The sequence below is a fragment of the Quercus robur genome, chromosome 7 (assembly GCF_932294415.1).
Source record: "Quercus robur chromosome 7, dhQueRobu3.1, whole genome shotgun sequence".
NCBI lineage: Eukaryota > Viridiplantae > Streptophyta > Magnoliopsida > Fagales > Fagaceae > Quercus > Quercus robur.
This window is the reverse complement of record NC_065540.1, coordinates 1,583,445-1,607,874: the sequence shown is the minus strand read 5'-3', so window position 1 is coordinate 1,607,874 and position 24,430 is coordinate 1,583,445. Positions and strand designations below refer to the sequence as shown.

At 36.9% G+C, this 24,430-nt stretch overlaps 1 protein-coding gene across 1 annotated transcript; it reads left to right on the top strand.

Annotated features, from left to right (window-relative positions):
* Nucleotides 1–125: 125 nt before the first annotated feature.
* On the top strand, nt 126–24,051 carry LOC126691650 (3beta-hydroxysteroid-dehydrogenase/decarboxylase). Its single transcript, XM_050386695.1, has 13 exons — nt 126–312; nt 412–661; nt 766–855; nt 997–1,130; nt 1,441–1,611; nt 2,117–2,242; nt 3,637–3,716; nt 6,343–6,541; nt 7,336–7,441; nt 16,636–16,810; nt 16,967–17,123; nt 21,785–21,851; nt 23,541–24,051. The coding sequence occupies exons 2-13, from the start codon at nt 418–420 to the stop codon at nt 23,690–23,692; spliced, it is 1,701 nt and encodes a 566-aa protein (XP_050242652.1). The 5' UTR covers nt 126–312; nt 412–417; the 3' UTR covers nt 23,693–24,051.
* Nucleotides 24,052–24,430: the final 379 nt, after the last annotated feature.

Genomic DNA, 24,430 nt, shown 5'->3' with positions numbered 1-24,430 from the left:
GGAGCATATTTAGTTCTACACTCATTTTAATAGACATTCTCAAATTTATGATGTATGATGCAGCCATGCAGGTGATTTTGAATTTTTGAAAAAAAAAAAAAAAAAAAAGAAAAAAGAAAAGAAAAGAAGAAGTGAGTTTTGTGAAAGTGAATTACTTTGGTAACAACAAAAACTCAAATTTTATACTACCAAATCCAAAGCCAACGACCACCAAATATCAGTCTGTGCAAATAGTACACCTACACTAGCTGAACTCGCCAAGCCAGCCCAGAATCAATTAAGATCCCATCGATCACTCCCTCATTGAAAAAGGTTACTTCATAATTCTTCTTCCTTATCAAGATCTATCAAACACATTACAAATACACACAATTAATGCTTTAGTCAATTGGGTTTTTTATGGTTTTGCAGAGAGAAATGGCATCTGGGGATGATGGTACTGAGAGATGGTGCGTGGTGACAGGAGGTCGTGGTTTTGCTGCTCGTCATTTGGTTGAAAAGCTCATCTCATATAACATGTTCCTCGTCCGAATTGCCGATATGGGTCCCACCATTAGCCTTGACCCTCACGAGGAGAATGGAACTCTCGGCCAAGCCTTGCGCTCTGCTCAAGCTGTTTATGTTTCCATGGATCTTCGAAACAAGGACCAAGTTCTCAAAGGTTTGCTCACCCCTTCCAACTGTTTGATAAAATGCCTAGCTGAACATTTTTCTGCAAAAGTTTTGAATTTTTTTTGTTTTTGTTTTAATAATAATATGAAACAGCATTGGAAGGAGCTGAGGTTGTGTTCCACATGGCTGCGCCGAATTCTTCGATCAACAATTACCAGCTACATTATTCGGTCAATGTGGAAGGTACCGAGTGCTAGGGTTGATGAGTGTTTAGCCTATTGGCTTTTTTTGATGTGCTTTTGGACTTTGTTGAATCTTGCTTTGTTTTGGGTGTTCGAATTTGTTTGTCTTATTATGCTGTGGTTTGTTTATGATTTATTATAGGGACCAAGAATGTTATTGATGCTTGTATTGAGCATAAAGTGAAGAGACTGATCTATACTAGCTCTCCTAGTGTGGTCTTTGATGGGGTTAATGGCATTTTGGATGGGGATGAATCAGTGCCCTACCCGGCTAAGGTACTCACTTCACGTTAAAAGTGTTGGGTTTGTTGTTGCTGCTGCTAACCCATGCATGGCACCAATAAGTTTGTCAAAAAATATTAAATCTATTACTTATATTAGAATAAATCTAAAAATAAATAAAAATTAAAAGCTTTCAATTTATATTATTGTGTCTATTACTTATGAACATCGAACAATCTCTTTGCTTGTGTCTGTTTTTTGTGCTGATCTTGTAAACTTTAGTATTATCTATCCTCAATTTATAATGTCCTTTCTGTTGGTTAGAATGTCTACACAATGCCTATATTGTCTTCACTTGTTTCAGCACAATGATTCATATTCAGCAACTAAATCTGAAGGAGAGGCATTGGTTATCAAATCGAATGGGACTAATGGACTTTTAACATGCTGCATACGTCCTAGCAGCATTTTTGGTCCTGGAGATAAGTTGTTTGTTCCATCTTTAGTTGATGCTGCAAGGGCAGGGAAATTGAAGGTATGTATATATTCATTGTTCTGCTTAGTGATGAATTTGTCTCCATTTTTGTTTTCTGGTTGTGCATGTGATATACAACAAATTGGACATTATGACGGGTTCAGTCATCCGCATCTATGATGTGATACATGAATGACACAGATTTTGACTAAGACATTGATCAAATAATTATTAGTCAAGAAATTTGACCACTAAAAACATTGATCAAATAATCATTTGACATTTAATTGTGCCTCTCTGCTTGCTAGGAAGTACCAGGTTTGGGTACAAGAATCTTCTAAATCATATAAAATTTGGGGTACTGAGTGGTGAATACATTTGGGCTATATGTATGTAAATGTATACAAATGCAAACACTCACACACACACACACACACACACACACACACACACATCACGCTTGTCAAAAAAAGAAGATTATGTTACACAGAAACACACACATAAGTACATTACATTAACATTCAATAAAATCTATTATTGATTCCTTTCTTTTCTAAAATGATAGTTCATTGTTGGAGATGGCAACAACATTTATGACTTCACTTATGTTGAAAATGTGGCACATGCCCATATATGTGCTGAGCGAGCTCTTGCATCAGAAGGGATGGTTGCAGAAAAAGCATCAGGCCAGGTTCATATATATATGTGTGTGTGTGTGTGTGTAGAGAGAGAGAGCTTCCTCCATCAAATCCAATTGTCATCTATTGGGAAGATTTGGAAAAGCAAAGTTACTGTTGGGGGGTTGGGGTGGATTCTAAGTTTGAATGCATTTATTTTTTGTTCTCAAATGGGTTGTACTTCTTTGCTTATTCTGGTTGTGCTAGAACCAATTTTGATTTATCCAATTTATTGCATGTGACTATATTGTTGGAATCTTTGAGACTTAAAATATGAGATAGGCTATATTGTCAAATATCCATAGATATAACAATGCAGTGTAGTGATAGGCTTTAGGTGGAGATGTATCATGCATCACTTAAAATGATTTGATGGTTGAGAAACACCAATTTGAGAGGAGAATTGACTGACCTGAGGAAGAAACTGGGAGGACCGGAGGAGGCAGTTGAGTGGGACCAAGGGGTAGCTTGAACCCAGTGACTTTGTGTGAGTGAGAGCATGGTCTGAACAGACTCTAACTTCCAAAATTTATGGGGTGCATATGCTTGGTTTGGTGAGCTTACGGTGTAGCCCAAAGCCAAGAAAACCTCATTGGGGGTGGACTGGTGGAGGCAGTCTTGGTGACTTCCTGCACCATGATAGGTACTTTGAAGCTTTATGGTCCCTGTTCTGGATAGGCATTAGGCATAACAGTGCATTCTCTGCATCCTTAAGCAACTTTAAGATTGAACAAAGGTTTTTGCTTGAACTTTCTGTGTATGTGGCAACCACCTTCAATGGTATTTTATTTTTGGGCCCGGAAGGGACTGCCCCGCCCCCGGGGGGGGGGGGGGGGATGGTTGTTTGTAATTCACTGTTGGGAACTTTACTTGCAGCTCGAATTTTATTTTTATAGTTCTCTGTCAATTCCATTGAATTCTCTGATGGAATCATATCTTCTCAAAAATGAGTATACGCTTATAGTGCCCCCCCTCCCCTTTAATCATCTGTGCCAAGGCCCAGATGGCATGTTCTTGGGATTTTTAATGCATTTAGTAGGTGATGAAACAAAAATAGAATGCCAATGTGCAAGCTTTATGATTTGGAACCAACCTGCAAAAGGATTTTATGCTGGACAGGTTCAAACATTTTTATTCAGATACTTATAAGAGAAGAAATTTGAAGTTTTTTGGGGGATGATTATCAAAAAACGTGTCAATATGTCTGAGTTAGTTTAGAGGCATACATCAATTTAATATTCTGTTTCATGGCATTTTCTTTACAATTGCAGATTTATGCCTCAAAATTCAATTGGAATGTCTCCTAGGAAAGTTAAACAAGAAGATACATATATGAGTGAGGACATGTCCAACTAGGATATTATAACTGGGTTTTGGCAGGTTTGTTAAATGGAGATTGGTTTTGCAGGCATATTTTATTACCAACATGGAACGCATGAAATTTTGGGAGTTTGTCTCGATTGTCCTGGAAGGTCTTGGCTATGAAAGGTATTGCTTTTAATTAAAACCTTTTCATTTTGTGCAAATGTGCTGTCATAATGTTGGTCCTCGTCTTCTTCTTCTTGTTTGATCTTTGTCTCATTTATGGTCAACTCAACCAGTTCTTTGTTATGTTAAATCTTCAACTTGTCATCTGCAGGTCAACATGACAAAGTTCATTTGAGTTAGTTATGTTACATTTTTAAAGCTGTCATTTCTGTATTAGAAGCAACAGATGCATCCTTATCCACTTCTATAAGGAAGAAAAAATTTATACAAAGCTATAAGGAAGAAAAAACCAAACGAGTTAAAAATTAAACTGGTTCTATTTTCTATCAAGTTTGTCTAGATTAATGAATCATTTGTTTCAATGGAAAACGTTCCACTTATTTTCTGGGATTTGGTATGGCAAAAAACTTTGGTCAATAGGAAACTTGTAGCCTAGTCAACAGAAAAAAGTGGAAAATGTTTTCTACCCTTTTACCTAAGCTGTCAGGGATAAAACACTAAAACAATTTCCATTTTGGCATGTTGTACTATTTTTTATAGTTATTTAGATGGGGCAGAGCTAGGGGGTTTCTGCCGCCCGCGGGGGGGGGGGGGGGGGGGGGAATTGCCCCTCCCTGCCAAAGTTAAAAGAATACCCCTTAGTGTATAAGCAATTAAATATGGAAATAATTATATAACAAACTCCATAATTTGATATTGTTTTTGAGTTAAACTCTATTTTTTTAGCTTAAATATTTACGATATTGTTTAAATTGTTACAATTTGATCTTTTTCTGAGTTCAACAAAAAGTGATGTAATCCAATTACTAAGATAATTCCACAAGAATTGTAGAATTTTGATACCGAAAAAATTGCAACACAACATATTCATATGCAAAATAATCCTAACAAATAAACTTAATATAATGGATATGCTATATTTTTATGGATTTTATAACGTCAAAATTCTGTTTAGCATTCTCATTAGTGGCGATATATATCATCTAGTATAGGCCAATGTTTTGGTTAGGATGGAACTAAGGGGTTCTTGTACCAGTTTGAGAATTAGTACTAAAAAATCCGGCCGTATTGGTGATTGGGGAATGTTACTTATAACAAGGAAGCTTGGCTCAATTGCTTAAGCCTTAAACAACTAACGATTACTCTTATCTGATTCACATACTATGTTTCTTGCCCTATTAGTCCATTAGTCCCTTGGAAAGTTGCTCTTCCAACTATATGGCAAGAAAGGAATAGCAGGACCTTTGTTGGTGCTGAATGTTCTATTCACTTTATTGAACAATGCTTTTTATATTCTTTATATGATTGTATGAATGCATTAGGAAACATTTTTGTTGTATCTTTTCTTAGATTTACTAGACTCTGAAATTTCAGATTGTAACTGGTTAGGCTACTTGATACACACTCCATGTGATCCAACTAGTTCTTTATTTTATGGGAAAATTACACATTACCACCTTAAACTATACACCAGATTACACTTTGCACCATAAACTATTCGAATGTATATTTTACATCCTAAACTATCACATTTGTTACACTTTGCACCCCAATGTTAGTTTTACCATTAAGTTAGACAGAAATTAATAGCATGTGACTGGCATGTGATTTTTGCTTGGGTGGCACATAGTTTAAAGACAAAAATAGCCTCTTCACAGACAATTAAAACAAAACACTCTCACATTTGTAGCATCTCCTTCTTCCCCAAATCAAAATCTGTCTAACCCTAAAAATCGCCAACAGCTCTCACGCAGTTTTGACACCAAAGATTCATGACTATCCGTGGATTGTGACTACAAATTAAATAATAAGTCTTTGGAATTTGATATGTAAGATGGATTATTGTCTTTGGCTAACAGAGAAGAAAATAAATTTAATAATAAGTCCTTGGAATTTGATACATATGATGGATTATTGTCTTTTGCTAACGGAGAAGAAAATATTCAATCATTAGATTTCATGATGGATTTCAATGTGGGAGTGCTTTGCTTCTATAAACTTCTCGTAAGCTCTTACCTTTCAAACTCATCATGTGTCTTCAAATGCAGCAATAACTATGATAATGGATTATCGCCCTCTTCAAAAAAATATTTAATATTCTCCAATAGATGTTTAGCAAGATTTGGGGAGAGAAGCAACTGAACAATGAAAGCTGCTGTCCTAGAAAGAGGGAAGAGCTGTTGGCCAAGAGAGAGGCTTCGTCTGTTGGCCATGCATGAGAGTTGTTGGGGATTTAGGGTTAGACAGATTTTGATTTGGAGGAGGAGGAGATGTTACTCATGTGAGAGAGAGCTTTTGTTTTAATTGTTTGTGAAGATGGTATTTTTGTCTTTAAACTGTGCACCACCTAAACAAATATCACACATGCAAGTCACATGTTATCAATCTTTGTTTAACTTAACACTTTAACAATAAAATTAACATTGTGGTGCAAAGTGTAACAAATGTGATGGTTTAGGGTGTAAAACGTGCATCCGAATAGTTTAGGGTGCAAAGTGTAATCTGGTGTATAGTTTAGGGTGGTAAAGTGTAATTTCCCCTTATTTTATTCATTAAAAAGGAATAAAACATAGTTATTTAATTGTCGGTTTCCTTCACGTTTTGTCTGAACCAATGTAGTTTGCAGGCCAAGAATAAAGATTCCTGCCTATGTGGTGATGCCAATTGCACATATGGTGGAGTGGACATATAGGCTGTTAGGTCCATATGGGATGAAAGTTCCACAGTTGACACCTTCAAGAATAAGACTCCTCTCCTGCAGCAGATCTTTTAATTGTTCAAAAGCAAAGGATCTACTTGGCTACGCGCCTGTTGTACCACTTCAGGTTCTTTTTTGTTTCATTAGAAAAGATTAATAAGTTGCTAAGAGAAAAAAAAGGGATAGAAAAGAAAAGAAAAGACAAGAAAAGGGGGGGGGGGGGGGGAAGAGTGTAGAAACATTTTTTTTTTCCATGTGGAAATATTTTCTTGATTGTTTTGAATCTAGTTGCTTAATTCTTTGGTATTGGATGAAGTTGTATAAGGATTTACCAAAGTTCTCTGTTTAGTATATGTCATGTCTGCTGAACCTCATAACCCCTAGAGTTAACACAATTAGTTGGGGATCATGCCTGATGAACAAGCGCTCACTCATTTGAGTCTTCCCTTTTCTTCCCCTCATCTTGGGGCCAAAAAAACTTATATATATATATATATATATGTATGTATAAAGAAATTGTTTTGCTGAACCACATGGGTTAAGTAGCTATGGCCCCATGATTTATCTTTGAACTCAAGGATCTGCTCTCATGAGCTGTGCAACCCTTATAATTGCTTGGCAATAACCTTTTAAAAAGAATTTTTTGGATTGCTGATGTAAATTTAAATGCCCATAATGATTTGTCTTCTACATATTTAGATAATTGTGATGTGGTTTGTTTTTGTTGTCCGAGTCTTAAGTACATTATAAACTCTGAACTGGATAGTTCTGCTTGATAAACACTTACCAATAAGACTGAGAAAGATCCAATCACCACTTTTATTCCAAGTTAAGTCCTTGTGTTGGTATAATACTTGTCACAATTAGATTATTATTATTATTATTATTTTTAATTATTATTATTATTATTTTTTCCTGTAGGAGGGTCTAAAGAGGACAATTGAGTCATACTCACACTTGAGGGCTGAACATCCACCCAAAAGAGAGGGGCCTTCTAAAGCTTCCATATATCTTGGAAAAGGAAGGGGTAAAAATCATCAATTTATATTCATGTTACTACTTTATTTTTTGATAGGTAATAACAAATTTATTGATAATAGAAGTACAATGGATTTACGATAGTAAACTCATTGCACTGAAAAAAATACAAACCAATCAAAAAGAAAGACTAGCAGAATTAAGAAAATCAAATAAAGAATGACAATGCGTAAACCCCCAAATACGAGACCACTCAAACAAAGTCCTAAGCAGCAAAGACTTCACACAATCTACAAGTCTCTCAATATCCTCAAAAGTTCGGGCATTGCACTCTTTCCAAATTAACCACATAAGACACGCTGGAACCATATTCCACACATTTGAAGTGTGACTCCCTAACCAATTCCACCATGCAGAGAGAAGAGAAACAACGTTCTTCGGCATCACCCACTGAACCCCAAACAAACAAAGGACTTCACTCCACAAGGTATGAGCATACTTACAATGGATCAATAAGTGATCCACAGTTTCCTCTTCACATCGACAAAGGCAGCACCAATTAACAAGAGGTAAATGCTTCTTAACAAGGTTGTCTATGGTAAGAATCCCACCCCTAGCAGCTGTCCATAAAAAGAAAGCCACCCTTTTAGGGACCTTAACACACCATATGCTCTTCCAAGGAAAAGACACCAACGGGGCTGCTAGCAATGAGAAATAGAAAGAGCGCACATCAAAAACACCACTACGATTCAATTGCCATATCATGGTGTCATCACCCCCTCTAGGTAGCTTGGATGAGATATGCGCAAAAAAATCATAAAAGATCCCTATCTCCCAATCCTGAAAAGCACGACAGAAACGTAAGTTCCAGCTTCTACCACCCCCATCCGGTGCATAGTCAACCATATCAGAAATCATAGCTGACTTATCCATAGCAATAGCAAACATAGCCGGATATAAATCCTTCAGGGCAGTAGGGCTACTCCAAGGGTCATACCAAAATCTGATACGAAAACCCTCACCCGCTGCATACAACACATGACCAAAAAAGCTCTCAACCCCCTTCCTAATGTTCTTCCACATACCACATCCATGCGTCCCTCTAACAACTCTAGTACACCATCCCCCACTGGCCTCCCCATATTTGGAAGCTATAACTTGCCTCCATAAATGTGTGACCTCATTCCCAAATCGCCATAGCCACTTCCCAAGCAAGGCTTGGTTAAATAGCCCAATCTTCCGGATCCTCAAGCCACCTACCTCCACGGGCCACACAACTTTCTCCCACGCAACAAGTGAGAATTTAAAAACATCATTAGATCTCCCCCAAAGGAAATTCCTCTGAATCCTCTCTAATCTGTCCGCCACATGTTGTGGAATAGTGAACAAAGATAAATAGTATGTAGGAAGACTTGATAGGGTACTCTTCAATAAAGTAAGTCTACCCCCTTTTGACAAATATAACTGCTTCCAACCTGCAAGCCTTTTTTCCATCCGTTCAATGATAGGGTTCCATATTGAGGAATCCGTATAATGTGCCCCCAAAGGCATACCCAAATAAGACATGGGTAAACAGCCTATCTTACAACATAAAATACGAGCTAAGGCATCCAAATTCCCAACCTCACCAACCGGCACAATCTCACTCTTGCCAACATTTACTTTCAGTCCTGTGATAGCTTCAAAGAAAATTAGAACCATACGAATATGTAATAATTGTTCCTCGGATGCATCACAAAAGAGAATAGTATCATCAGCAAACAAAAGGTGAGAGATTTGCAAACCACCACTTGCATTGGGACTTGCTTGGAAACCACTGAGAAAGCCTCCATCTTCTGTCCTTTTCAACAATCTACTCAACACCTCCATTACCAATAAGAATAGAAGTGGAGATAAAGGATCCCCTTGGCGAAGACCACGAGAACTGCCAAAGAAACCAGCTGGAGACCCATTAACAAGCACTGAAAAACGGGCAGTAGAAATACACATCTTCATCCATCTCCCCCACTTCTCCCCAAAACCCATCCTCTCCATAAGGTAAAATAAGGCACTCCAACTCACATGATCATAAGCCTTCTCAATATCCAATTTAATAATCACACCCGGAACACCACTCTTTAATCTACTATCCAAGCATTCATTTGCGATTAGAACAGAGTCAAGAATCTGTCTTCCCCCAACAAAAGAATTTTGGGAATTAGAAATAAGTTTATCCAAAACACAACGAAGTCTATGTGCCAAGACCTTAGAAAGTAGCTTGTACAAACTACCCACAAGGCTGATAGGGCGAAAATCTCTAATATTGACTGCACTAAGCTTCTTGGGTATCAAACACAAAAATGTGGCATTGAGAGATTTTTCAAAGATACATTCTTTGTGGAAGTCTGCAAAAAAAGCCAAGATCTCCTTCTCAAGAACACACCAGCATTTTTGGAAGAAAGCCATAGTAAAGCCATCTGGACTAGGGGCCTTATCACCCTTAACCTCCCGAAGGGCTGCAATGATCTCCTCCTTCTCAAACTCCCTTTCTAAAGTAACCCTATCAGTTTCATCCAGATTAGCAAACTCTAAACCATCAATAGTGGGCCGCCAAGATTCGGTCTCCTGGTACAAAGACTTGTAAAAACCCACCACTTGATCCTGAATGGCAGACTCATCCTCATACAAAATGCCCTCAACCTCCACAGCCCTCATAGCATTTGTACATCTATGAGAATTAGCAAGCCTATGAAAAAACCCAGTATTATTATCCCCTTCTTTTAAGTACAAAGCCTTCGATTTCTGCCTCCAAGAAATCTCCTCCAAAGAAGCTAAATACTCAATTTCAGCCTTTATCTCAAGTCTTCTTGCACTATCTGCCGATGACAAAGATTGCATCCCTTCTCTCAAGTCTAAGTCCAAAAGCTCAACCAGCAAGCATTTTTTCCTAAAAGACACATCCCCAAAAACATGTTTGTTCCAATGCTTCAAGTCTCCCTTAAGAGCCTTCAATTTGCAAGCTAGAACATAACTAGGAGACCCCACAAAATGGTAACCGTTCTACCAACCTCGCACAAGATCCACAAATCCCTCCACCTTAAGCCACATATTCTCAAATTTGAAAGAAGTCTTTCCCCTCGACATTCCACCTGCCTCCACTAGAAGAGGACAATGGTCCGAAATCACTCGAGGAAGAGGCCTTTGAGTCACATCCAAAAAGTGATCCTCCCAATCAGCAGTTACCAGCACTCTATCAATTCTAGACATAGAAGGGTTCTCTGAGTCACGGAACCATGTATACTCACCCCCCACCAAAGGTATATCAACCAAAAAATTCCTCTCAATAAAGTCCGAGAATTTGAACATGGCTGGACTAAAAGAAGTGCAACCAAGACGCTTTGCTGGGTATCTGATGATATTAAAATCACCAAAAACACACCAAGCTGCACTCCACCTCCCTCTCACACTATCAAGTTCAGTCCACAAAAAATCCCTAAGACCATCAGCATTCGGACCATACACCCCTGTACATATCCAATCAAAACCATCTACCACACCCTTAAACAAAATAGAAACAGAAAAGCACCCAACCAGAACATCCATTTTTTTATATACCCTCGTGTCCCAAGCCAAAATAACTCCCCCTGCTGTATGAGTGGCATCCAAAGCTACCCAATCAACAAAAGGACTACTCCAAAGACTTTTCACAACAGCAGAATTGACAGAATCCAATTTAGTTTCTTGGAAACACACTACATCACACTTCCACTCCTTGAGTAAATTCTTCACCGTATCCCTCTTTTGAGGATTATTTAATCCTCTCACATTCCAAGATAAGATTTTCAAATTCATGGACAACTAACTGAACCCACCCTACAGAAATTCTCAATCCCTCTGGTTTGTCGACCAGATTGCCCCTCATAGTTGACGGAAGAGACTAAATTCCTCAATTCCCTCATACCTTTTTTAGTTGAAGAGGTATTGCGGCGAAGACTACTGGTTGTAGCTTGCTTTTCCCACACTTTCTCAAGCTTTTGAAAAAAATCAATGCACTGATGCTCACATGAATCAATAGGAAATCCCACATATTTACTAAAGCCTTTAATCTTCCTCTTCACCCACACTGAAGGTTCCAGATCCTCCCCCACAAGAAAATCATCCAGTGCAGCCTCTGATACTATATCCAAACCCCCATGAGGATCCCACTTAGTCAGAGGTACACAATCCAAAGCATTATCACTCTCCTCATCCTTACCTGACCCCTTGGGGTTAACCCAATCCAACAACAAAATTTCATCATCCTTAGAATCAAAACCCAGCTCAGATAGAGGAGAGAAACAATTTTTACCCAGCAGCTTGTGGTGGTGGATCATATCGGAGAGTTCAACAACCGAAAGAGACGGGGAAGCATCGGACTCAGCGTTGACAGACTGCCCATCGGAGTTTAGAACAGCACCGGAGTTTGGGAAGTTGTCCGCTGCACTACCGGCGACAATCACGGTGTCACCCAAACAACCCACCTCAGCCCCGCTTGATTTATGGCCGACCGGAAGACCACCAACAGCCCCAACCTCATCACCGTACCCATCAGACCTTGGAAATACTCCACCCAACTCGCCGGAACCCGGAAACACCATCAGAAACTTCTCGGCTGAGCCATGGGGGTCCGATCCTTCACTACACTGGGGTCCCGCCAAACTATTGCAGATCGAAACCTCCTCCACACACCCATCGGCCCTTGGGAGGTCCCCACCCAGCTCGTCGTTGATCGGTGACAGCTCCGGAACCTTCTCAGCTTGTGAGCCTGAACCTTCGCCCACCTCCCACAAACTTCTTTCAGTCAACCTTTCCAGATTTTTAATAAACTCATTTTGGGCTTTAGTTGGTTTGGCCTGCTGAGCTTGATCACATGTTATTGGGCCTAACTTAGCACCTGTTGGTTTGACAAAAGTACTCCAACGTACCTTACGTTGTGTATTCCCATCAAAGGCAGCAGTTATTTTTAAAGAAAAGTGGGCCTGGGTCCATCTGCCAGAAGGGCCACGTAAGGGGCAACTATTTATGGAAGGCTTATTTGAATTTTGAAGGAAATCAAATCCCCCAAAACTCTCCTTCTGATTTAACTTCCTAGGAATATTTGGAAACTGATTCTCCAGGCATAACTTCCTTCCTGATTTCACGTCGCCATTAAGATTTTCCCAAATTTGATTCCTTGAGTTTCCGGTGGATTTTTCTAGCCCACCACCGCCAGCGACCACCTCCGTTCCCAGTCTAGATGCTGATTTTCCCAAGAAGAATTCACGTAGCTTCATTTCAAAGAAAGCCCAACCTCCCTTATTCCTCCCTTCCGGGACACACAAACAACCACGTCTTGCCCCATTATGATACTCAGAGATTTCCACAAAAAGACCACTCTTGTTTGACCTACTAGAAAACTCCAAGAGTTTATACTACTCATGAAACCGTTTGAAAAAGTGTTTCTTGCTAAAGTCCCAACGGCACAGCTCTACTAAACAAGCAATGGTCCAATCCAACCCCGCTCTACCAACCCGGATAGAGCCACGATACCGACCCCTATTTTCAGTAATGGCATAAGCATCCATACGACCCCCATCAAAAGCCAAGAGAAATGACTTTGAATCAATACGAAAAGAAAAAGAGTGCTTCACCTCTGGTACCCCTGGTTTGGCTGAAAAAGGCTTGGGAGTGGGTTTAGGCAGGTGCTGTGAAGGCTTGGGATTTAGGGGTAAGGAGGTCTGGGTTTGGGGAGGAATAAACTGACCAAATTGAATTGGCCAAAAGAAGGGTTGTGTGAGTGGGCAAGGATAAGGGGGAAGGAATTGTTGTGGAGTAGGAAAAAAGTTTTGGCCGGCAGGGGGTAGAATTGGAGGCTGGGTTGGCAGGGAAGAAGGGAGAGATGGTAGTGGTTGTGGGAGCATTTTTTGAGTGGGAGAGATGTGAAATTTTAACATGAATATGAAAATTTATATTCATGTTACTACATTTTGGTATATTTGGCTATGTTGCATTCCCATATGCTATTCTTTGGACGTTCTGCTTATATTGGGTTGCAGAATGCAGTCATTCTGGGTTAACTTGAGTTGTAAATATGGATGATAGTTTACGTATAAAAAAAAATAGATACAATTTTTTTGATAACATAACTCTATTAATGTAGGTAAACTTTATAGACGCAAGCTCTCCAGGTAAAATGATTAATCATATAGAAGAGAGAAGTAAAAGAAAAGGATTTCAAAGCTAGCAACCAATCAAACTTCAGATCAAGAATAGTCCATTCACAACCTTCGAAACTTATAGCATTTCATTCCTTCCAAATGCCCCACATTAAACAATGAGGCACAACTTTCCAAATTGCTATGTTCTGATGAGGACCAAAGCAGCAACCTTGCCAAGAAGCTAGTATATCCAAAACTCTTTTCGGCATAACCCAGTGATCTCCAAACCAAATACAATAGTCAACATCTTAATAGCTAAAGGGCAATGCATAAATAAATGGTCCAGTTTCCCCATTACATTTCACACATATAACAGCAATCTATCACACTAATACGTCTCCTTTGTAGATTGTCAATAAGTCAGAATTTTCCCCAAAGCTGCTGTCCAAGAAAAAAAGAAACTCTAGGTGGTACCCTCGATCTCCAAATAATTTTCCAGGGAAAAGACATGTCAATATTAGACATTAAAGATCAATAGTACCCTCCAACAGACATACCCTGATCCTTGGCCGGCTTCCAGCGAGGATATTAAACTTATGCATAAGCAAGTTCCCATGAAAAAGTAATTATCATGGATAGAAAAGTCCAAATATTGTGCTCGTTGCCCACTCAATAATTCAGTGTATATGATGCTGAAATCCTTACACAAAGGATCAAACCCAATCACTTGTACAGCCAATGAAGTACGGATATAGACCACCCGACTTGATGCATCTGCTACCCTATTCCCAATTTCAGATTTGTGCTTGAGAACAAAAGTGTATTCTTGCAAAATGGAAACCCACTTTTCATGCCAATAATTCAACTTCTTTTGAGAGTAGATATATTTCTAAGCTTCATAATTTGAGTATAAAAACATTGGAATTGATTCTCTATTCATAAAAGAACCTGCAAAGGTGGCTAAAATCTGATCCTCTGTCCTCTCCACATCCTCCAACACACGCCTATTATTTTGTGGAGCATATGGCAGAAATGTGATAGGCATACATTTGAGAATGTGTTTCTTGAGGTGTTGTAGTGACTGGATTGCTCTTTTATTTGGCCATAACAGCAAATACAACTCTACTTTTTTAACTTTTGCGTTCAAACTTTTATTGTTAAGAACGAAGAGATGCTTGTTTTGAGTTTCAGCAATATTCTTGGGTTTTTTTTTTTTTTGAGTTTCAGCAATATCCTTAGGCTCGACCTCTTGTTTTAGAAATATGGTTACATTTTCAAGGGAACTAGCTTATGTAAGTTAAGAAGATGACAAAGAATAGATTTTGGATAGTGAAGAATTGGTGAAAAAGAGCACGTTTTATCTTGCATACTTTTTATGGTTGGATGTCTGTGGCGATTGACCTCTCATTTTCTTTGCTTATTGATTTTTAGATTTGTGTTCTTTTTGTTGATTTTCTTGGCCCTACCTAGTACAATTCCGGAGTATATGGGGAGTGGTCTATAAATTTTTTTTTCTCTCTGTTTTTAATAACATTGCTTGTAAAAACGATGGTGAAAAAGAATACTTCTGGCTGACCAACCCTGATTAGTCTGTTTAGAATCTGTAGTTGTGATCCCAAAATTTTGGGATTAAGGCTTGTTTGTTGTATCATACTCCTATTCTGTTGTATTTTAGTTTTTCTAGAATTACTATCTTGCCATGTTTGTATCGTATTAGGCCAGGACTGTATCCATATTGGTGCTTCATAGCCCATCATAATCTTGAGGCAACTAACAAGTAATCCATTCCATGTTATCACCATCGATTCTATAGCACCTATCTCATGTTCTTGTTATGTAAGCTAAAGGGAGTATTCAAAGTTCAAACGTCCAAAGGGATATTATATTCAATCTAGTTGTTGTGCAACGTTGTTCATGGACAATTTTTTTTTTTTTTTAAGAGAAAAATCTGAAGAAGGCCCAATTTATCGATTTGGGTTTTCATATGACCTTAAATTAGGGGGTTTGAAATTTGGGGATTTGATCAAGATGAATAGGCAAACTCTAAGGAGGTTTCAATTGAGTTAATAAAGCAAAAGGCATATAGGAATTTGTTTCTAACATATATACGTGCAAGCATCCACATGCATACGAACATGTATGTATGCACTCTAGCGGAAGTAGTGAAAAACTTGCTACAAGTACATCCCAAGCCTTAGCCTTCTTAAGCCTTTCCTTCCTATGAGCTATACTCAAGATTACTGTAGCATGTGCAGCGAGAAAAATTTATTTAAGAGCTTATTATTTTAGATTTTGTCATTTGAGATACCAAATTCACATTTTGAATTATGAAATTAGGCTTTATTGCGGTTGTGGATTTCATGGATTGTTGTTAAGGATTTTATGAGATGTAATTGTGATTTGATTGGGAGTCCCCTTGTTAATGTAATCCTTGAAGCCTATTAAAAGAGGCTTCAGCAATAGCTTGGAGCGGTGCAAGTTGAATACAATTTTTCCCGAGTTCGAGTTTTTCTACAGCTTGGTGGTGATTCCAAGTACCTCTAGATGGTGACGCCTAAGGTTTTGGGCAGGGTGGTGAAGCCTAGGGTTGTTCAATTTTTCTAATTCTTTCTTATTCTCATTCTCGTGCTCCATCAAAGACCTCCCCTCTTTCAAATGGAGAGATATAGACTTGGCTACAAGGACTGGTATAGACTCATACATTTTAGTGTTTTCAAAATTCAACACAGTATGATTGTTGACAATTGACATGTTAAATGCTGACGCATTTAGCTGTCTGACAAACAGCACATATGTGCATTGAAAAGTGCTCAGATACCTTATTTATTTATTTCTTATGGTTTACAATAACAGATGCTGATGCATGTTGGAAATAAGTTCTTATATTTCTTATTAAGTTTATAAATTCTATTGTGTTTGGACATCTAGAGGAAACATAAGGATATTCTTATTTTATGGGACTTATGATTGTTGTACTTTTGTCAAAACATAGTTTTTAGTCCAAACATTGGGATTGAAGTTGTAATATACATCAATTCATTTAAATTTATTGATGAAGTAATCCATTAGCTGCTATATCCTTTTGCAGTTGCAGACACATTACTCTGGAGGGACAAAAAAAGGACACTTACTGCATTGTTAGTTTTGGTTGCTATTTACTACAACTTCATTGCATCTGGATTCACCCTCCTGACTACCCTTTCAAAACTTCTCTTGGCAACATCAGTTTTCTTGTTTATCCATGGCATTTTACCAGAAAAAGTGTATGTCTGGCTATTCTCTTCTTGGACATGTCAATATTCCATATAACATGTTTCACCCATGGTTGAAACTTGTTAATGTGTTCTGACTGGATGGGAGGCTGTCAGAACGTAGAAGCATATAACTGATGTTATTAAACGCATTGTCTACTATGGCAGATTGGGATACACAGTTGAGAAAATACCCCGGTCACGTTTTCACTTGTCAGAAGAGATGTCAAGAAAAGTTGCTATGTCAGTGGCTTCATCTTGGAATGTTGCTGTTGATGTTTTAAAATCTCTTTCGACAGGACATGACTGGACTCTGTTCCTTAAGGTATTTAGCACTCTTTGTATGTTTACTTGCTATTTATCTCAACTAGCCGATGGATTGTGTGGTGCATCTTGAAATACTTTGTAAGAAATTATCTTATGACCCATGTATGATATTTATTATGTATGATAATGTTTGTGGAATTCACTTTAATCGTATTAGATGTCATTAAAAAAATAGGAAATGCAAATCTATTAATACAATTTTTTCTTACCTATCAAAAAAAAAAAAAAAAGCATGAGAATAAATGCATTTGTCCTATTAATACTTTTTTTTTTAATCACAGTATGTAGTCCACTGCAGTATTGTTCCCCCCCCCCCCACCCCGCCCCCTCCTTTTTCCACACGCACACATATATATGTTGGATTAAGGTTACACATGGAGTATCTTTTGTCAGTATTACACTGTGGAATAGCTTTTTATTGGATGTGTTTTTGACAAACCCATTGTTGAATTACATTCGCCTTGTACTCTACCCGTTCATTTTCACCTTGTACTCTACATGTTTGCAAAATATTAAGGTTATCAAAATCAATAACTATCTCACGAATAAAATGTTAAAATTTCAATTTAGTGCACTTTAAAATTGTCGTATGAGTTTATGATTAGTGGTACATGGTATCAGATTTTTATTTTTTTTAAAATTAAAATTTATATGGTTATGATATGATTTAAACTTATGGTGTTCACTGCATGATGATTGCTTGTATCATCTTGCCCAAACACTACTTGGTTTTGGTGTAGGTGGGATTAAAACCTAAATCCCTTGTTCGATGACAAGAGACTTTATTTGTTGAGCTAACTAGAACTCGTGAATAGTATCAAATTATCTCTAAATTTGGCTTGCATTTTAAAACTAAAGTCTAATCCAACAGTCAAAGAATTTCAAAATATTAAATACAACAAAAACTTATTGAGTTGTGTAATATAAAATGAAGTTACACCAAGTGCATTTTGATCCAACCTTATATTTTATATATATCACATGTAATACAAGGAGTTTTGAAATGTGAATTGTTATGATTAATATAATTAAAAATATGAACATATCATTTAATTAAATTCATAAATATTTAAATATTTTGACTAATTTAAGCTCATAGTTATATTTTATTTTCCTAATTGCATGCGTTATTAAATTTGCTTTTGCCTTTTGATGTTTTTTATTTCAATTGTTGCCAAAGCAACTAAACATGACGAAGAATGCCATATTCCAAATGATTTATTTTTTGATAATAAGTATTCCAAATAAATTGTTTCTTATTTAAATTTTATAAAATTAACCATATAAATTCCTTTTATATAAATAATTAGTGTATCTTCTATCGATAATTAATACATGAAAATAAATGCATCTATCTCATTAACACATAGCAAGTAGCTAATACTGTGTCAGAAATGCAACATTTTGGCGAGGTGACAGGCTAAAAGAAGAGAATTCTCTTTCCTTTTCGAGGATTGAGTCACATGGCAGAACCTTAGACTACTATAATTAAGGTTCTTTATATATATATATATATATATATATATAAAAGAGGATTCTCTTCTTTGAACTGGACTTTTATGTGGTTCAAAAATACCTTTATTAATAAAGGGTAACTTCTCTTAAAAATAAGGTCATAAATGTCAAATAACAAATTTCATTTTAAATTCAAAAAGAGAACTCTTAAAATTTAGGATTTTTTTTCCTTCACATTCATCTTTTTATTCCCTAAAATTTAGCCATTTTATTCTTTTTTCATCCTAATAAAAGTAAAACACCCCCAATTTAAAAAATAAAAAACTAAAAGAACTCCCAAAATTTAGCCTTCTTTCCCCTCAAGTTCATCTTATTTTTCCTATCCAAACTTTTCTCCATATCATTACACCACTTTCAACCACACGTTTAAAAAAGAAATTATAGTTACTGCTTATCTTTAAAGTTTATCCTTCTTTTTTGTTTGAAAAATAAAAAATATATATTTCCAAATTATAATAGATGCAAATTATTAACCTTTACAAAAAAAGAAAAAGAAAAAAAAGAAAAGCCTCTAAGCATGCACAGTGCGCGTGCTTAGAGGCTAGTTTATATATAGAGGGTTGGATTCAAGTTACACCTGGTATAACTTTAAGCAATGTTACACCACTCAATATTTTTTAATTGGATGTGAATTTTGACAAATTCACTGTTAGATTACATTATCTTCATATATTTTCTATGCTTGCAAAATTTCAAGGTGATTAAAAATTAATAGTCATGTCATCAATCAATTATTTAAATTCAAATTTTTGTAATTTAAAATAATGTATAAAAGATGAGTTTATGAATCGAATGGTAAATAACATCCAATTAACATGAAAATTGGTATGAATGTTAAAAACATATAGAACATGGAATTCAACAGTAAGATTTTCAAAATATGAATTCTATAACAAGTTATTGGATAGTGTAATATTGCCTAGAGTTACACCAGGTGTAACTTGAACTCAATCAAAATATGAATTCTATATAAATATAAACATATATATATATATATATATATATATATATATATATATAAAAGCAAAGCCATCCTGTCAAAAGGCAAATTTAAAACCGAATGCTGAAGTAGAATAAGTTTCTAGATCTGGCTCAAATGGTACCATCTTCCCATTAGAATGGGTGGTGGGTAAGGTTGTGGGTTCACGCTAGGTGCGTATGTAACTTACCAATAAAAAACTATTAATGACCACATTGTATTGGTGCATTGTCTTCTAACTTCTATGTTATAAACTGGCATAGGATGTGCCAAGCAGTTTTTTGATGATATTTATTTCTAAAAATTTCATTTAGGCAGACTAGTAGTGATAAAAGTTACGTTTTTTAATATGAAAATGTAAACTGCCATAGCTGAGGGGTGTACTACACAGGACAAACAAAGAACTCAAAATGAAAAAGAGAAAAAAAGTTTAGTATTAAAAGTTACTTTATTTAATATGAAAATGTAAACTGCCATAGCTGAGGGGTGTACTACACGGTCAAACAAAGAACTAAAAATGGAAAAGAGAGAGAGTTGAGTATGTACTTTCTCAGAAGGAATTCATAGGCTCTCAGAATGAGTACCTATATCATGTGGCAAGTTTGGTTTTATTTCTATGAAATCAACTTTAAAAGGTTTCTAGAGTAAAATTTGTGCAGCATGTCACTTTTTTTTTGGTTGATTTGATCCCCAAAAAAGAGAGAGGACGTAGTTTAGTTGGTACTTGGACAGTTTTGGTAACCAATGGAATTTCAAGAAGGAAACTATTTGTTCTCATGTCCATAAATACATAGGGAAACCAATTCTGTCCCCATTTATGACTTTTTCAAAGTCAAAGTCCAAACCATGCCTCACTCATAAAATTCTAAGAATGAATACTGTGCTCCTTTCCTCTAGAACGAGTTGAAAGGTTTTTGATTCAATGTGAAAGATTCATAACCCTACCATGACATAAGAAAGTCTCTTGGCTAATTCAAGGTAGTCATGGCCTCTTTAATGGTGATGAGAGGGGGAGAGAGATAGAGTTGTTGGAGTCAGCTGCCAAAATTGATTTCTTGATAATTTGATATTTCACAACTGGGGGAGGGGGGACATTCGAACCTTGGTTCTCTTAATAAAGGACAGCTAATTATGCCACCGAACTACAAGGGTCAGCTAATGGAACCACCGTATTTGAGATGATTTTCTTTTTTTGGGATGACGTAGGAGAACTTCACTCAGATTAGTTGCATATCGTAGAGCATACTGTACAACAATCCTCATTGTTAACCAAACTCCTACGGGCAATTGACCCACCAACCAGAACCAGTTACTGGATAATCCAAGGACTTTTCACTCCTGAGAGTAATTAATTGTTTCATTCAACCAAAAGCATATGGTTGGAGGGGAACCTTCAATAATGTGGATTAAATATTGGAGATGAAATCTTTGTTGGTCAGATTGTTGTTTGAATGGTCTAGGACTTGTGGAGCTAGTGATATGTGTTCTGTTGTAGACATTATAGGCTTGTTGGTGGTGGATGAAATCTTCACCAATAGAATTTGGTGGGATGAGTACAATTGAAATTGTAACAATGTTGCAGACTCACTGGTGGAGATGAAATCTTTGTTTGAGAGATTGTTCTTTGAATGGTCTAGGACCCTTGTGCTTGGTAATATGCGATATTGTAGACTTTGATCTCCTTTTGTAAATCTTTCATATTCCTAATTCTTTAGGAGATATTTTGTATGCATCCAGTGTACAGAAATTTCTCCTCATTCCATTAAGATTTTATTACTTATTATACAAAAATACTTGCGGTAATGATGAGGGGTGATGATGAGACACCACTCTACTCTTTGATGACATAGTATGTAGTAAAAGCATATGCCCCTATTGGATACTTTTTTTCTTTTGTTTGCTTTCATATATTCTTTAGATGAGTATGCACTGATAGATGATCACCATGTTTTTATTAGTATACTATTCATAATAAGGCAATACCAGGGCCAGCACTAGAAAATAGTTAAAGAGCTACTTTCCCAAGGTCCCCTGTTACCATCAGTTAATTCTATGTTTGCTTCCAAATTGTTTAATGCATATATTATCTGGTTCATTTCAGTAATTCTAATTGGGGTTATTGATTCACTTTAGCTGATACTTTTCTTTGCTCATGTTCATAATAGGTTGTTCTCTCCCTACTGCTTCTTAGCTTACTTGGAGCCGTTTCATTTCAGAGCCTTTTTGTTATAGGTTTGCGCTCTCTCTCTCTCTCTCTCTCATGCATGCCTTTTTTCTACAAATTTTTTGGAAGGTATTGGCATTTGATCTGATCTTGAAGCCATAGCTGTAGTTCCTGATGTTGTCAATCTAAGCTCAAACTCATTTAGTATAATTTAGTGTTGTTTTGGATAATTGTGATTAAAAAGAAGAAGTCAACACCACAAGTTAGAGTGTCCAAATTTTCTGGGAGAAGCTAATATTAATTGGGTAAATTGCCTTTACTTCAGGAGTTCTGAGCATAGCACTCATGAATCTCAAACAACATTTGATGATTCTTGCCCATGAAATGTTAATTCTGTAAATGAATTAGCTGGATGGTCTTGAGGGAAGCCTGCCATTTTTTATAAGTAAAAATGAAGCTGATGGTCCCAGATAAAAATGTTAAGGAAAATTGTACTTTAAACCCTATACTTTAGAGGTGATAACAAATTAAACCTGAAGTCAAATTAATTTAACACCGTTTAGGGGGGGTGGGGGGGGAGAGTTTTTTTTTAAGAGAAACAGTTGGGAGAGATGCTGCCGCACCCCACCAGCTGCATAACTCCCGCCACTGCACGCCATCCACTGCTTTTGGACCACTGACCTCTAGCTCACAGCTAATCTCCACAGGTATGCACTGGACCAGCATTTCACAAAATCCGGTCCTCCATTGCACAAACCCGTAAAAAATACTCAATCACAAACCACGCTCTTCACAATAAAATCAATACCAATTTAGCTTTTTGTTAAGGAAAAACAAATCTTCAACTCAAACCCACTTTCTAAACAAAGCCCCAAACTGGAACTCCAAAATTGTCACTTAGAAATTCAACCAAATTTCCCAATTTGCATTCACATTACCAAAATAAATCATAAGTCTCTATGAATTACTAACATTTCCCAAAGCATGCACAATTAAAAATATATAATTAAAAAAAGGTTAAAGGGTTACATACCACAAAGAAAGAGGAGGGTTTTGCTGTGGTTGGACTGTTGGAGGATGGACCGTACAGGGGTCGTTGGACAAAATGGTGTTGCCATGAATGCTCAGAGAAGAGAGTGAGAGAAATAAGCTTTCATTGGTACACCATGAAGGCTTTGAGAACAGACAGAAATAAGCTTAGCAAAGTTTTTCTTTCATTGGTTAAAAGTGGAGTTAATGAGCGAGTATTTTCTTTTTGTAATATCTTCTGGTTCGCTTCGCGTTGGGTTTACTTGAAAAGAAAGAAAGAGCTTACCAGTGGGGGTGGGTGGTGGTTCGACAGTAGTGGGTGGTGAGCAGTGCTGAGGTGCGGTCACCTTCTGCTTGGTTTGCTTAAAAGACACCCCCCCCTCCCCTCCTCACGGTTTTAGTTTAACTTGACTCCAGGTGTTTGTTGCAGTTTAAAAGTTTGAAGTTATATTTGTTAATTTTGAAACTTTTGGGTTTAATTTATTAACATACCTAAAGTATAAGGTTTAAAGTGCAATATTCCCAAAATGTTATAATGGTTGTTACTCCATTAACAGACCATTTTCCACACTGGTTCCTTTTTATTTTAGTAGTTGAGGTTTGAATATGAGATCATTTCAGTCCTGCCTTGGACTGCATGCCACTTTCATATTGGACCAATTTTGTGACTTTATTCCATTCTGCATTGTCTTGTATAAGGAGGATTTTGTTCTCTGGATATTTTGCAGGACTTCCTGTTGCCTTTTTAGCCTTCTATGTATATGAGAAAAAGGAGCAGGAAATTGATGCTATGGTTATGGATGCTCTCACTCTTGGATGCAAGTTAAAATCTGAAATTGTCAGAAAATTTGTTACTTCCAAGTCCAAGAAGGATCAGTGATAGCTGGTAGCCCAGATTTTACATGGTGCGAGCATCTTCAATTTTCTCATATGGAGCCGTTTGCCTCATATTTTGATGATTTGAAAAGTGGGTACCGGCATGTAGCCTTGTAGGTGCTGTTAGTGTTAGTCTTTGAGATTTCACAAGAGAAGGTGAGGGACTCCATGTTATGCTTGTGCAGCAGATGTGTTACTCTCTTCCCAATTAATGATGTTCTTTTAATTGATGTTTATTTTTATTTTGATAAGTGACGTTTTTATTGATTTGTAATATTACATTGTATTTTCTTATAGTGTAATATTGGTCTCTTTATTTCAATGGAAGATAACCCCTGAAGAAATATTTGGATTTTGCTTTAATTTAGTTATCTGATCTCTTAAAATGTTTTACACGAATTCTTTTCTTAACTCATCAGGCTTTTTCGAGTTGCTTATGGAGTTTTTCCAAAAAAAAAAAAAAAAACTCTCTCTCTCTCTCTCTCATGCATTCAGAATCCAGGCAAAAGATTACTCACATTTTTGCTTGTAAAACTACCTAGACCTATTTTTTGTTTATTTTCCCAGTGTCACTTGAGGCAACCCAGGGTGAAACTAGCCAAAGATGCTACAGCGACTAAGTTTTACTATATCTTCTACACTAAAATTCTCAAAATAATACTGATCAGTAATGGATTACCATAGCCAACAGGAATGGTGGGTTTTTATGAGGTGGGGTGGCGCTACTTTTGGTGGGAATCAT

Bases quoted from the DNA above. Each gene is read 5' to 3' on its own strand.
- LOC126691650 (XM_050386695.1), top strand. From the start codon at position 418: ATGGCATCTGGGGATGATGGTACTGAGAGATGGTGCGTGGTGACAGGA. The intron at 856-996 runs GTACCGAGTGCT...GATTTATTATAG, and splicing joins TTATTCGGTCAATGTGGAAG to GGACCAAGAATGTTATTGAT. The intron at 3,717-6,342 runs GTATTGCTTTTA...TGTAGTTTGCAG, and splicing joins GAAGGTCTTGGCTATGAAAG to GCCAAGAATAAAGATTCCTG.